At 41.1% G+C, this 16410-nt stretch overlaps 1 protein-coding gene across 2 annotated transcripts in view; it reads right to left on the bottom strand.

The window, feature by feature from the left end:
* The window catches only part of galnt2 (UDP-N-acetyl-alpha-D-galactosamine:polypeptide N-acetylgalactosaminyltransferase 2), a 47961-nt gene that overhangs the window by 4882 nt on the left and 26669 nt on the right, over positions 1–16410 (bottom strand). For both annotated transcript variants that reach the window (XM_053444502.1, XM_053444509.1), the window contains exons 3-12: positions 11907–12060; positions 9223–9321; positions 9044–9111; positions 8871–8936; positions 8628–8749; positions 5996–6083; positions 4676–4763; positions 4430–4533; positions 3268–3394; positions 394–486 (exon numbers count right to left, since the gene is read on the bottom strand). In XM_053444502.1, the coding sequence (XP_053300477.1) occupies positions 394–486; positions 3268–3394; positions 4430–4533; positions 4676–4763; positions 5996–6083; positions 8628–8749; positions 8871–8936; positions 9044–9111; positions 9223–9321; positions 11907–12060 (1009 nt within the window). The remainder of the gene's footprint in view (positions 1–393; positions 487–3267; positions 3395–4429; positions 4534–4675; positions 4764–5995; positions 6084–8627; positions 8750–8870; positions 8937–9043; positions 9112–9222; positions 9322–11906; positions 12061–16410) is intronic.

Below are 16410 nucleotides of genomic sequence, written 5' to 3'. Positions count from 1 at the left end.
AGAAAACACATCCAAGGAGGACAAAAGACAAAAAACTCGAAAACACTGCAATGTAATTCACTCAATCCTCCATTCTCATGGAGCTTTGCCATCCGATCCTTGCTTCTTTTTAGAGGAGCCGCTCGTGTCCCTCATGTCCTTTCACTTTGCCCTGTGCTGCAGTAATTTCACACTAATCCCCTCAGCACATCAAATAATACGGCAGTCTTTTGATCAATGTAAATCAGGCAGCGACCTCTTGCAGTCCATTCAGCCACACTAACTGCCTAGTGTCACTTCCATAAAGGCGGCTACTGACTTTTTTTTTTTTACAGCTGACATAAGGCTAATCGGCAAACTAATTTAAACATGTGTCTGCCTGACCTGTTAAGTTTTACACTGAAGGGTACTTACTTTCCGTAGGGGACGTTTCTCGCTGATGGGACAGCAGCGTAGTAGAAGTTTTTATACTGGTCCATCCACACTTCTGCTGCTCTCCTTGTGTTCCTAACAGGGGGGGAGAAAAAGATTTTTAAAAAATCAGGGAGGGGTGAGGGACAGGGATATAAAGGAGAGAGATGTGATAGAAGACAGGAAAACTGCAGGGTTGCATTTAGCATTTTGTTTCTCCTGTTCGCAACTGGCAGTAAAAGGTGTTCTGAATGCGTCTCCTGTGACTTGTGATCAGATCACTCAGGACAGATGATAATTCCAGGACTGAACGTGGTCACAGTTCTAAACACTGAGGAGCAGTCGCTGGTGTAATGAGGCTTCTGCTGTGACCACCTACTGGACTGAAACCCTCTACCTCACCCCACTGAAGAGCATCTGAAGATCATGCACTTAAGAGTTCATTGATCCAGTTCATTGATCCATGTTTCATTCCAATCACCACTGCACAGAACGTTTAATGGGACTTCCTAAAAAGACCATCCAGCACTTATAACTGATTCAAACTGTAGCCACAAGAGTTCAGACAAAAAACAAAATGACTGCCCACATCACCCCTGTTCTTAAATCTAATTTTTTAAGTTGCATGCTTATTTTTAAATCTCTTGATGGAGCTGGCCACAAATACATAACAGACATGTTATTGCAATACAACCCAGCGAGACCTCTGAGGTCACTGAGGAGTGGTCTGCTAGCGGCGCCCGGGGCCAAGTCTGTACAAGCCTAATCAAGGAGAAGTTCATGCAGCATGTTTTGAATATTGCTTTTTGATATTCTAACGATTTCTCTTTGTTTCCGCATAATTCTCAATGTCAGTACCTCTGTGTATGAAATAATTTTTATAAATTAATAATAATTGTCTTATTAAAAATCCGATGCTGAACATGAGACCAAATGCAGTTTCAGTATTTTTCACTATGACTATTTCCAATGTGCAACCAGCCTGCCTGATGCAGGAATCCATTTCATTCTGGTCCACCATATGGAGTCTAGAGCTTTTGTTCTTCACTATGATTGTAAGTGAGCCCCGTCTTTGCGCCATAAAAGTTTGATATTTAGGACATGCTCTTCTCAGAAAAGCAATTATAAAGGCATCCGAGCAGAGAAAAATATGTGCTGTGGTAATATGTGTTGTAGTCTCCCTGTGAGCAGCCACATGGGACAGACTCTGGAGTTATGTGCGACATAAAGAGCACAATGTAGGACTGAACAGCCTGAAACCAGAGATGTGCTGTGCTGCATTATGAACCTTTATTGTTGAGGCTGAAACACGAGGACACCACTTCACGTGTCAATTCATAAATCATATCCCTGTGCTGTGTAAATGATGGTGAGGACCAGAGAAACCACAGCCACTTTAAGCTCCAACTTATCTGTTTGTTGATCCGCCCATACTTTCTTAATCAGGACCATGTGGCTTTGTCAGGCTTGTTTCTAGGGGTGGTTACTTGTAAATGGTCCACATTTCAAAGCAGAGATCCATTATCTTTCTTTGTATCATGCTTCCATTAACCGATGCTCGGTGATTATGCTGTCACATTTGTCAGAGCTCTCAATCACAGCATGTGCCAAAAACAGATCTGTATTTAACGAGAGAGCTCGTTCCTAATCTGGAAGCAATTGTCCCTGTGATTGCTCGGCTTTTAATTGTTGTAGCTTAGTTTTAATTATCTAACACGGGTTTAATTCTCAGACCTGCAGTAAAACTAAATATCACATGTTCAGTCATTGAAAACCACAGAAAATCCTTTACACCACAGCACTCAATGCAAATAACTTGAGCCTGAAATAATTTGAGTAAAGAGAGAGGCCCGCAGAGGAGGACTGGGCGGTTCAATTATACACTGATGTTTGATTTGAGTGCAGATTAAATGCATTCTGAAATAAGAGAAAAGAAAACCATTCATCCTTTCAGTAGCAGCTCTCGGGCTTTCCATCATGTCACACGTTTCCTCAGTTGACATGGTTTTATAGATTTTCTTTTTTTCTGAGCACCGGAAGAAAATTCTGCCCATGTCTAGTTAAAGGTTGAGCCTGAAGGTGGACTCTTGACCTTGGAAACAGCAGTTGACAAAACAATCTAACAACAAGGACCATTTACTCTTCTGGAACTTTTCAACCAAATCACATGATCTTCAATTGCATGACAACTGAGCAGTGGACCAAGATCATGTGATAAGACTGAAAGGCTTGGAGCAACAGCTGGGAAATTAAAATCAGAGTGAGATCGCTTTCTAACCTGCTGACATACGAGATCAAGCATGAACTGTGATCCTCAGAATAAACGTCCTCTCTAACTGCTCTGAAGTCACCGTCTGCGGTGTTGATATGAGGGTAACAGATATTTTGAGGGATTTGAAATATTGAGTGATTTAAAAAAAAAACAGGAAATGGAGTCGCTGGGATGTCGATGATTTTGACCGATGTTGCAGGATGTTTGGTTTGTTTTGCACTTCATTTCCTGTTTTTATATTCTAACTCTGATTGTCTTGTTTTTTACCCGATTAACTTGTACTTTGTGATGCTGCCATAATCATGATTAAATATAGGTTAATAATAAATAAAGAATGCGGGGGTTTGGCATTTTTTGGGTCTATTTCGGGTGAACTGAGTAATCATTTTGGTATTTTTGTTCCCAAACAATGACAATCCACTACAAGAGTCTGTATTCGCATTGTTAATTTTGTAAAGTAAAAGGTTTTATATCAGCACATACGGTCGGGCTTGAGTAGGAATGTGATATGTGTGGATGGGAAATGTAAATAAGTAAATGATGGGTGGAGTCTTAGAGGTTAATGCGGATTTTACAGGCTTGGCATATTTGTGTAGGAGTGTCACCTTGCAAACACTGTCCCGCTGCCCCCTGGGAAAGTGTACGGATGTTGCTTTCTGAAGACGTGGCCGACTCGACTGCAGGGGATGATCTCCAGACTGCCACCGCACTGCCACACACGAAATGAGATCTCTGAAACACACACAGAGACAAATACACACAGAGACAAACACACACACAGAGACAAACACAAACACACACACACACACACACACACACACACAAGAAAAGCAAAAGTCAGAAACACTTTCCTTTCATAAACTCATTCGAAACAAACTATTTCCATTCAATTATTACAGTTAATTATGATAAGAGGTATGAAAACCGCTTTTTCTGAACCTCCCTTCAGTGCATTGATAAGGAAGGTCACTCATTGTCTACATTTGAATGAAATGAAAGTGTTGACTAAACGAACACAAAAATTGAACCAGGATCTGAGTCCTGGTTAATGACGCCGGAGCTGCCAGAGAAGCATGAATCATCCTGTCAGCTTTATTCTTAACAATATCCCAACTGCATTCAGACTGAGGCAGCAGGGACACACAGCTGTTATTATATCATTGTACTGTTTGCAAATGAGCTCCATTGTATACACAATGGCAATTTCCACTCAACACCAACTCCAGTGATTATCACATTTACACTGTCACTCTCCAAGACTGAACTCTGGAAAATGCTTTTACACATAGCTGACCTTCATTCCTGAGGAGTTTATGATATATTCTTGGCCCGGACACCCAGATATTCTTATGTAATGATCACAGCAGAAGACACGTCCCTGGTATATCAAATCTCATGTGATAGATGGGATTTCATAAGTGAACAGGAATCTGTGGTTTTCAAGCCACAAAAGAACCGCACTTGTGATGGAAATAAGTTTCAGTTATGTGCCTGTATAAGACCTAAAGAAGAAACTATTTGACACTTCAAATAATATCAAACTGAGCATTAGAAGCATCTGGAAAAGCTGCTCACGTCTTTCACCTTTAGAAGCTGAAGGCCAGGGGATAACAGCAGCCGAGTGTATTGATGGTGAAAGCTGACAAGAGCTAGACTTTATTCTTTCTTCTCGCTATTTGATATTTTTTAACCTTCAATCACCAACAATTTCTACTCCTCAGACGTCCATTACTGTGTCATCATTTCTTCTGCTCTCCTTTGACTCACCCAGGTTTTCTCCGCCCCACACATCCATCATCATGTCGTACTTTCCGAGCAGATCAAATCTGTCCTTATCCATGACAAATAGACCTCCAGCTATCATTGGAGTCCTGAAGGGGCAGAGGGAGAAAGAGGGCAGGTGGAAGGAGTGAGGAAGAGGAGGGGGATTAGCTGATGATGGCAACTGTTAAATCTGTGTGTGTGTGTGTGTGTGTGTGTGTGTGTGTGTGTGTGTGTGTGTGTGTGTCTTACTTTATTGGCGCGATGGGGTTGCCTTGTCTGGCTCGTCTCTGCTCCAGAGTCATGTAGTCCCATTTAAACACCAAATTCCAGTCAAAACCTATGCACGCACACGCACACACACACACACACACAAATGACCGACAGAACCATTATGACCATTAGTTGGGATTAAGTCACAATGCCTGATTTCACATGTCTGTACGTGTTCATGTGTCACCAGAGAGCGTTCAACAACCAAAACTAACAAAGTATGTGAAAGTTTTCCTGTTACACTCTTTATACTAGTTCTATAATAGTACAAGATTTTTACTATAAGTTTTTTTTATGTCAGTATGCATAGTCAGTATTAATATTATATTAAACATGTTTAACAAAGAATAAATGTGTAGTATAATCCATACTCAGTAGACTTAAACATACATTAGGAATGGTAAAGGTGAAAAAATATACATACACATCCACTGTATGTATGTAGAATGATGGAGGCACACTGATAACTCCAGATATTAATGTCTGTTATAGATTACAAACAAAACATCGTCCCCTTCTGCTGGATTTTAAACTCTGTACCAATTTCCCCAGAACAGTATACAATTATGGCAGCGTAGACCATTCATATGTTTTTATTTTCAGACCATGAAATTGTACCTAAAGGTTCAACAGATGTCTGATTCAAAACCTAGTTTGAAACGGATGCCATTTGTTATTTGGAAACTTTAACGTGCATTTCTGGATGTCTTTGGCCACCGGGGGGCCGAGGAAACCAGCTGTGAACACAACACTTATATAACGTCACTGTTTAAGTGGATGTGGTGAACTTGCTAGAAAAGGTTTGCCTATGCACATATTCAGCTTTCTATGATACCCTTTTATTTGTCTTAATGGCGACATGATGAATTTAAGTCCCATATCATATAATTTGTATTATGTACTATACACTATGTTGTGTAATTATTTGTAACTTGAGCGCCTAATAGGCAAGTATACTGTGTGTTGAGTGTGCTACTATGTCTACGTATATGTTCAGAGAGAAACAGAATCTCAATCCCTGTACATATGCCAGAATTGACAATAAAGTGGACGTTGACTCAAGTTGATCCACTTTGTTCACCAGCCCTCACAGTGTCAGTCTGCTATCTTGTGCTGAGCAGTGTCTTCATTTTTGTTTAGCTTTTTAGTTGGAACCAGCTACCCTGACTCCTCTTATACTCACAGCCTCAAGTGAAAACCGTTTATGAAATAGAACAATAAATGCCAAATCGGCAGTTATAAGTGCGGCTATTGTGCGTGCGTGCGTGCATGCATGTACCTAATACTTGGATACTTTACCTCCTTTCAGATCGGCCGAGGCTCCTACATACTGGAAGTTGTCCATGTTGATGACATCAATAATCGGAGAAACTACTCTTGTCTTATCCTGAGAACAGAAAGAAAATACTACAATGAATGCCCTGCAGGTGTGTGGCTCTGTCAACCAGTACAGTTTAAGTCTATATAATAACAATTACAGATTGATAACAGGTCACCATGACCTTTGGAAACTGAAATCTCATCATTGAAGCTCTGAGTCCAAGTGACATCCGGTCAAAATTTGAAGAAATTCCCTAAAAGCAGACTTGAGAAATCATGTTCAAGAGGCCAGAAATATGATTTACCCATGACCATTGAGCCACCAACTGTAATCAGTTAATCTGTGAGTATAAGTGAGTGTTTAGACCAACTTTATATGGATTCTCTCAAGGTGATCACAAGATAACGGATTCAAGAGGGAAATAAGGGATTTATGAGCACACAGTGACTTTCACCTTTGACCTTCAACCACTTAAGATATCATGTTTACAAGAATGGGACTGATGAACTGACAGAAAACAAAATGCCTCCAGAAACTGGCTGTTGTTGGTTTGGAGTCATAAAAACCTGCTTAAAAACTTTACGAGTCCAAAGAAACTAACAGAGTAAGAAGAGATCCAGCTTTTTCATAAATATTTACAACAAGTCTTGTCAAGCAAGAAGGACCAAAACATGCAAAGCTAAAGACGACTCCAAGCACTTTACCCTGTCTTGTAGAATTTTAGAGCAGAAGTAAATATTTCCCTCAACGTCAGTGATTCATATGCTTAGTCCGTGCTCTATATTTAGTTTATCATCATTTATAAACTAGAACTGAAAATAAAGCAGCCCTTTAATTCCTGAAGCTGAAAGCTGCATCTCACACTGGTACAGAGAGAGGATCGCTCAAGTGGTCTGAGTGATAACATTAGGACCCCACATACTGACTGATCTGTTTTTTGGCTGAAACGTTTGGACTTGACAAACAGATTTCATGTTTCTTTCGTTTCTGTGATTAGAACTACAGCAAAAAAAAGTGGCTTTAATTAATCTGAAAGCTAAGTGTTTTAGATTTGGCTTCAGGGATTAATTAACTTTGCAATAATAACAAAATGACACATTTAGACAGATCAAAAAGAGTATTACACTATTTATATTCATACCAGATAAATATTTAAAGAACAACCCTCATTTTACCCATGGTGCCGACACTCAAATTAAGATAACATTGAATCAAGAAGCTCCTTCTCAAGTCAGGACTTCAAGGCTTCGCTCTAAATGTCACCAGACTGTTGATCTATAAGGGAGCCTGGTTTCCGGAGCTTCACTTTTACAGCTTGCTTTGGTTTCGAAAGACGGAATGGAAAATTACTTTTTAAAATTGAATAAACATTGTTCTGACTGATCAAATAAAATCGCCTCACCAACAAACAGAGTCATTAGTCTTAGTATGAGAAAGACTTCTTTCCAAACGGTTCAAGTCAGAAAACGTGAAAATGTGTTTTTATTTTGAAAGTGTCATTCCTGTGTGACTGAAGCGATGTCACACACACACTGAATGACATCCTCCCTGACCTCTGACCTCTATGTGAAAGGAAGGAAAACACAATTCCTCAACAGATATAAATAAGTGTTGTCTTAGCGGCTTTTCTGGGACATTGTTTTGTGACTGGCGTTGGCATGCTAATGGGACAAAATTCAGGCAGAACATGACATCACATCCACTTAAAGCAATTAGACGGGTTACAGAGCAATTCCTTTTCCAAAGTGTGCACGTTGGCCGAGGGATTGGACCATAAAACAAAAACGGTTTTGGATTCAACTAATCGATATTGATCAGCCAATCTCAGACATGAACTCTGGAAAATGTCCACACAACTGTGTTCAGGCATTTTCCAGACTCTGTTTTCATATATGAAGAACACAGCATGAGATGTTCTCACGTTGACAGCAGGAAATGTCATAAAATGTGCTGCAGATATCATGTTTTTGTTTACAGCACATCAGTGTCGGCTCTTATCATCAAAAGCTTTTGTTGTCTTTCAGAGTCTGCATCTTTTTGCGCGTCTTCTACGTGTGTGCCTCCTTTTTTTTCAGTTTCGCTTCCATCATGTGTTAGGAGCGTCATCAACCAGCTCACCTGAGTGCTGTAAATTCTCCAGACATTTTCCTGCTGTCCTCTCACATGAGCTCACCCCCATGATTTTTACTTGGGAGCTGGCAGGAGAAACTCTGGAGAATATCCGCAGCAACTGACTTCAAAATTTGGGCTCTCACATTTAGCCCCATCATATTATTTCAGGAGAATGTAGTGCATGTCTTAAAGCAGCCTAATAGAGATGTTTTTAAAAATATAAACGATTCAACAAGAATTTTCACTTCACAGTTACTTTTAAAAGATGCCAAAATACATGTGTTCGTGTTCTTGTACAGATATCCCCCCTTTAATGGACTGTTTGGGGTTTAAGACTTGGTTTTAGGGTTAGGGTTAGAATTAGGTTTAAGTTAGGTTAAGGGTTAAGCAATTTGGTTTGGATGGTTAGTGTAAGGGGCTAGGAAATGCATTATGCGAATGAGTGTCCTCACTAAGACAGATTGCTACAAACGTGTGTGTGTGTGTGCGTGCGTGTACCTCAGCCACTCTCTCCAGTAGCGGCTCCAGCCAGTGGTCATTACATTCACAGTGAGAATCTAAGAAGGTGAGCACTGGAGCTGTGGCAGCGTCTGCACCACGAACCCTCGAACGCATCAGTCCTGAGAGAAACATCAGTCACAAGAAAATCTTTATTACAAACCATCACACGTGTCAGGAAGCAGCACTGGGATGTTTATGTTATAAAAATATAAAATTATCTTCTTCTCCTTTTCTATTCACCTTCTCTGCGGTCATTCCTCAACACACGCACTTTCTCAATCTTCCCCAGCAACGCTCCGTCCTCCGCTGAAACAGACAGATCGTGGCAAACAGATGAGATTCATGTTGCATTTGCACTTACATGATATCAACTGAGTGTTTTTGTTATACGTGTTTTTCTGTGTAATACTTACGATTATCGCTGTAGTCGTCAACCAGAATGATCTCTTTGACCAAGTGAGGAGGACTTTTCTTCAAGACACTAAAGAAAGACAAGGTTATTTATAGGAAGACAAAATTTAAGAAGATAGAATCTCAGCCAAGAGAGAAGTATTTCTTTTTGGAGTGGATAGCACACACACCATTCACCTACCTGACCACAGTCCGCAGCAGAGCAGAGCGAGCCTCATTGTGGAAGGTGATGACCACGCTGGAGGCTGGTAGGTCTGACTTCCATTGTTTATGTCTGCAGCTGCACGCAACAAGGAAATCGTACGAGTTAGGAACAAAGAGACGCAACAATATTTTATGACAAAGTATAAATGTAAAAACACTCCTCCACACATAGGTGCACAGCTGAATGAATGGGCACGCTGGAATCACTCACTAAACACATCCTAAAGACAGGAATGCACTAAAAAGAATTCAGCACACACCGAGGCATGCACACGCACGCACAGAAACACACGCATACATACAAGTTTACCCAGCTGTCCTTGTTCTAGGACTTTGCAATGACTTTCACTCATTGTGGACAAACTAACCAAAGCCTCATCTCTAACCTATACCACGACTAATTCATGACTAATCCTAACCTGACCCCAATATACATCTTATCCCTTTCTTTAACTATGCAGAAACCAGAAGAAAGAAGATAAAGTTTGGGCTCATTAGGACCCATTGTAGACTACTGTTCTTGACAAGGGCAGTGTATATTCTGGAAAAGGCCCTAAAGAGGCAAATTTCTACATCTATCTTAGTGAGGCCACTCAATGGCATAATGCATTCCCTAGGCCCTGACCCCAACCATCAAAACTAAATGCCTTACCCTAATCCTAACTCTAACATTAGACCTGCTTCTAGCCCTGAAACCAAGTCTTATCCCTCAAACAGCTCATTAAAAGTTTGTCAGACACACACACACACCCACCCACACGAATGATAGTGGTTTTGGTGACCGCAGGGCAACAATCCATCGATATTGTTTATATACTTTATATATATTGGATTGTCAGCCTGGAATTAGAGTAAGTCTGCAAGCTCCGCCTGGCTTTCTAGAATAACTTTCACAATCTCTGCTGCTGTGCAAATGACACATCACTCGCAGATCAATGGGAGACACATCTCTGCTCTTTTAGTGGGCTAATGGCTAAATCTATTGGCGTTAGGTCAATATATCAGTGAGGCCAGACGAGTGCCTTTATAAAAATAGTCTTTGAATCACACAGTATGTATCTAGACCATAGATCTAGACCAGGGTTGTCCAAACTACGGCCCACGGGCCATCTGCGGCCCGCCATCCATTTTAAATTGGCAGTAGCACTTAAATCGCACTTAATTATAGCACTTAGTAGTTTTGCTCTATTTTTGAAGAAATTGTACTTTCTTGATTCTTGTTGTTCTGGGTTTGTACCCTTGAATGCACTTATTGTAGGTCGCTTTGGAGAAAAGCTTCAGCTAAATGAAATGTAATGTGATGGACTATGGCCCACTGTATTGCAGCTGTTCCTCAGAACGCCCCCCCCCCCCCCCCCACACACACACACTTGATCAAAATGCTGACATGTTCCTCGCAAATAACATATTAAAATCCCTCTTGGAGAAAAGGTTTGCACACTGGGTTCTGGAACAGCCTGGTTGGCACCACATGTTCTCTCACTTGAAACCAGTGAAATAGTCACTGCATCACAGGACTGACCCCCCCCCCCACACACACACACACACATACACACTGTGACTCACGGATAAAATGACATTGGCGTTCCATTGCTCAGAATAAACAAGACTCAAAATTTGAAAAGTCAATAAATCCTACAGAAATCATACAGGTTGAAATATTAACATGTACCTATAAAATAAAATAAAATGTAGAGGTTAAGTCTTGTCTGCCCGTTGTTAAGTCGTTGGTCTTAATATCAAAATATTTGCTCAGAGTGTGGTAGGTATTTCTTCTTTATTACGTCTCAATAGAAGGCAATGTTTTCATCAGCTTTAGCAGGATTACACAAAAAAACGTATCAGTTCGGCATGTGTATCGTTAAGAGCCCAAGGAAGTGCACAGGCAATACGTTCAATATTAACAAAAACTGAATAAACAACTGACCAGTGCTCTGTAGCAGTGGCTGCAGGGACTCAACAGCTCATTGTGCAGTAGCGTTGGCCTCAGGGTTCTGTGGACTGAGTCCTCTTTACTGGCCACGGTTCAATTACTACCGGCTATTTTTACAGTTTTTCTAAGTAAGCTGCAACAGGCCCAACAAACAGCCCATTCAAAACATACAGGTCTAGAACAGATCCTCAGGGTAAGGGAAAATGCAGCCAACTGACAGGAAAATCGGTAAGAGCATCTTATGGGACTCATATTTGAAATATTTGACCTTCAATTTTACACGGATTGAGAAGACAGCAAAGATTAGAATAGGCAGAATCTTTCTTTTTTCATTGTGTTAAACCAATATGCAGCGTAATTGTTCAGGGGGCATCAAGATCATTTGGTTCACCTTGAGAATCAAGCCTAGTAAAACATCATGACATGGTGCTGTTTCAGGATGTGTTTTTGTCTCCTCATCCATTTAACAAGCAGAACAATCAGCCATTAAGCAGAGGTTTGCTTTATGAACGGAGCATACAGCGCAGTGTGGATGCTGCTACTTCCTGGTTCCATCTGATAGAGCACAATACAGGGAGTTTCCAGTCTGGTGCCAATTAAATCAAATTGACAGATAATAGAGGACAACCATGTGCACACAAAAGACTTATAGTGGCAGTGTTGTAGTTTGTGTGTGTAATGTATGTGTATTAGTGAAGCAGGTATTCTGATCAACAGAAGATACATACTGGTCGTGTCTTGTATCGGGAACTGCTCTGTCCATGCGGAGTTTGTCGCTCTCCACCTGGTTGAACTTGTTCCTGGCGTATGGATCCTGACCCGATCGGACGACCGTGGCACCAACGTATAGGTCCTGGTCATAATCCTGCCAGCGCACTTTCCCTAGACACACACACGCAAACATATGAAGCAACAGTCAAACCACATCCATCCAGAAGCTGGAAGCACTTGCTTGGGTGTTGCCTTGTTTGTGGTCAGAAAATTACCTGTCGAACTAAGGGGGTGGGATAAGATGGAAAAGCATTCAATTGCAGATATTCCAAAACTGTAAATAAAGTCCAGTGTACGTGCGCCGAACCGAAAGCAAACAGTACCCTGTTAGATGATTAGATGTGTAAGATGATCAAAATCACATGTTGACCAACTACCCTCAAGTGAAGGTTACTTGTTACCTATGTGTTGAGGAATGTTTGACCATCCTCACACATTACTGTATATGCCAGTATATATTAGGTATAGAATGTATATTGTATGTTATATCTGTACAGGAGAATAGTGCATGTCTACTTTCCACAGATACGCCATTGTTTCTTTAAGGAGGACTAAAGGTCCGGTTATAGATAAAGGACCAACCAACAGTAAGTTTAGGGTCTTTCATATCTAACTCAGGTGCGCCAAGACATAGAGGCACCAACTTCCACTCTTTTCTGTATTTCACTAGTGGCATGACATAAGAAAACATTGTTATTTAGTTATGCATACTTTAGGGTTGACTATCAAATAGTATGCGAACACGTACATGTAACAAAGAGCGTGACAGTATTCTAGCAATTTATAGATGCTGTTGGAATGGGTGATGCAAGTAGAGGGAGATATATGAGGAGGCTGTGTGAGACATCTTCAGACTTGGGGGTGACACTTGCTCATGTTACTCTGTTAGCGTTTGTATGTTGTTTCACCCTCTGGTCTCCTTGATGAAGAAAACTTCCATAACACTATGGAGGTTAAGTTTTCATCCGTGGTTTGTGAGATGGTGTGCTTGTTAGCAGGATTACACATAATTTGGGGGAAGGAGGTGGTAAGAGTCAGGGAAGAACCCATTACATTTTCGAGAGGAACCGGATCAAGGGGTGGATCCAAGATTTTTTTCACTTTCTTTAAAATTGTGTGAAGGGCGTTTTTCAGCATTTTCACTGGTTTGAAGAGATAAAATTTGATTAGATAAGAGAGAGCAATAAAAATCCAGATCGAGTTAATTTAAATGTTGTTTCACAAGCGACCTAGGCGGATGCACTGGGTGCCATTCTAGTTTCTAAATGTTTTAAGCACATTTTGTTAAATATAAATTATAACGTGATTGGGGAAATAGCTTTCCTGTATCTTCTTAATGTGTTAGCTTTGACAAAAAAAGACTATATTCTCAATGCAGCTCTGGTAAAATGCTGAATAAACACAGCATATCCACAAAATAAAAGATGCTGTTTAAACCTTTACAAAAGGCAGAAAATGTGTCTCAGGAATGAATGGGATTACACATGAGTGGGAAGGTGAAATGTAGGCAGCAGCTTGGATGATGCAAGGATCCCTCACGATTGACGGGAAGGAAAACCTTGCTGCTTGACAAGGTGGCAACATGTCACTGAGGAAAAGCTGACATGAAATGCATGCTGCTCATATGCAGAAAATATGCAGAAAGAGATGAGGCGAGGCTATTTGAGCAAAGCTACAAGAACATTTAGCATGGACTGCAGTGAACTGGGGAGAAGAACAAAATGACTACATTTGATCATTTACTAATTTGCCTCAGACTAAAATGTGAGTTTAGAGAGAAAGACAGGCGGAGCATGGCGCGTCTGTCTGAGCAGATTACCAGGACCGTTGCCCACTAAACAGAGAAAGTTGTCATGTTTAATTTCACAGATTGTCATTGGCTACTGAGACACGGGCACAAACGAATAATAATACACCTAATAAGCCGGGTGCAGCTGCTATGCTAATGTATTGTGTTAGGCATATGGTTGTGTGAGATTGCACTACCAGTAAGATAAGATGCATTTATTCGTCCCAAACACATGCACAGTCATGCAAAGGCACACTCATGTGAGCAGCCGCGTACGGCGCTTGGGGAGCAGATGTTGGGGGAGTAAGGTGCCTTGCTCAGGGGCACTAGACAGGGTAGGGAGACTCTTGGATTTTTGGACAGATCAATCCAGGTTCGTCTTTTGTTGTCTCTCCGTGGAGTCGAACCAGAGACGAACCAGAGACCTTCTCTGCCCATAGTCCAAGTTTCTGCCACTAGACCACCGCCAGTATGGATGAGTGTTTAAGAGAGAGAGACAGAAACAGAGCCTTATGAAAATAAAGTAGATTCAGCGAGGTTATCTCTCTGTGTGTGTGTGTGTGTGTGTGTGTGTGTGTGTGTGTGTGTGTGTGTGTGTGTGTGTGTGTGTGTCTACCCTGACGGCATGTGAATGTGCCTGGCATGCTAATGAGCTGAAGTTTGCGCTGATTGGCCTGTGACTGTATGACAGTGCCTCCAAGTCTCTGCTGCATGTGTCACAATGTTTGATGTCCTTGCTGATATCTATGTTTAGTGGCAGCAACTAATTAATGTGGCGAAATGACTTTTTTTGACTTCTCACTCTGCGTGTCACTCTCTCTCTGCTGCTCCTGACCGCTCTGAACACTGAACCACTCAGAGTAGACCAACTGTTCACTTTCTCAATGGTGTTACTAGTCTTGTTGACATTTTCCCAATACTCTCTCTGTCTCGGACGACTTTATATACTCCCGTCGGGACCCCACTGGCAGTTTGCTGCTTCGGACCCTCAGAGTTACCCTTCGTCACTGAGCTGTTTGTGACAGGTTGCTTTAGTTTGTTAAGACATTTTCTGTGTTATCTTCACGTTAAAGGTAATGTGTAAGACTTTTATTCACATTACACAGCAAATGACAATCAATAATCGTGATTTATCACGAGTCTTGTTACCTTGAAGAAACTTGTGAATTTCTCTAAGTTAGAACATTGTTGTAAACATTTTGGAGAATGCAAGTACACAAGAAAACTAAATATATAACATAGGTCTGATCAATTTTAGAAAATTGAATTAGAATTGTTACACATTATATCTATAATTGTTACACAGTTTTACTGTTTAATTTCTTGCATCCAGCTTCTCAGATATGCTGCATCATGAACATGATGATGCTGGTCTGCCTCTCTTCTCTTTCCCTCTTCTGTTGCCCCCCCCCCCCCCCCCCACCTCCCTCTCTTCTTTCTCCCGAACATCCACCCACCTCTCCTCTCTCCACCATTGTTCTCCTCTAACCATGACTGGTCGAGGGACAGACAGCCGTCCACACTGACTCTGATTCTGTTAAAGGTTTCCTCCTATTAAAGGCAGTTTTTTTCCCTCCAGTCACCAGCTGCTTGTTCATTGTGGAGTCATTTGTTGTGTTTCTCTATAATATTGTGAGGTCTAAACATGGAATGTGAATAAAATAACATACGGGGTGACTTGGCAACTTACAAATTGTAGTGAATCGACTTTGGAATCCAGGTAGAAGATTTATTAAACTATTATTGATCAATCTAAAAATGAACGGAAGATCAATTAATCAATAAAAATAATACATATTCGTTGCAAACCCTAAATACAAAATCCATTTGCAGTTTTTTTTTCTTTTTCGGGGCTTTAAATCCATCAGACAATCTTAATCAATGGAAGAGTTATTCTTTCACCACTTAATCCTCCATATTTTAATCCCAGGCTCTGCCTCCTCTACATGTTCTCTTTCTTTTTCACCTTTTTCCCCGTTCTTCTATGCAAGTTTGTGTGTGTGTGTTGTTGTGGGTGACGATGCGATATGCTGCCATTATTAAGTAAAAAGTCACCCTGAGGTTGAAATGTCTCTAATTCAACATTCAAAGTGGATTCCATTTCTACCGCTGGATCAGATAAGAGAGTGTGTGTTCAGCTTTCTCAGGCCCTGGGCTTGTGAGGGAGGGGCAGCGGCTGCTGTGAGTTGAGCAGGGACGAGCGCTGAATAAAAAAATCTTCTGCTCAGATTAGCTCTTTCTGCTCTTACTTCTCTGCCCTGCTGGACTCTAAAACAATGTTTGTCAAAGTCAGGGTGGAGACACATAGTTGGGTTTGCGGGAGGATTAAAGTGGATCCAAGAATTATCCGGATACATGAGTGGATGTGACATTCGTGTCACACTGATGGCTGTACAGTCTGGTCGTTTTTGGAACATGGTGAAGTGGAGGATGTTCATGCTCTCCTGATAATCAAACCAAAGCTATGTCATGTTACCTCATTTGAAAGAGGAAATGGTTTTGGTGGTGGGAATATGATGTGGGAAACCCTCTGGATATGTGACTGTGGTGCACCATGTCTGTGCATACAGCGGGGGAGTGTTTGTCTTTCCCTTCAGTGCAATCACAAGCACAAACAATGACACACTGAACCCGGAGATCCGGATCAAATATCCTGACTATGTATTTGACTA

This window comes from Pleuronectes platessa, chromosome 1 (genome assembly GCF_947347685.1).
Source record: "Pleuronectes platessa chromosome 1, fPlePla1.1, whole genome shotgun sequence".
Lineage (NCBI taxonomy): Eukaryota > Metazoa > Chordata > Actinopteri > Pleuronectiformes > Pleuronectidae > Pleuronectes > Pleuronectes platessa.
Note: the sequence above shows the minus strand (reverse complement) of the source record. Positions and strands in the feature narration are given on the sequence as shown.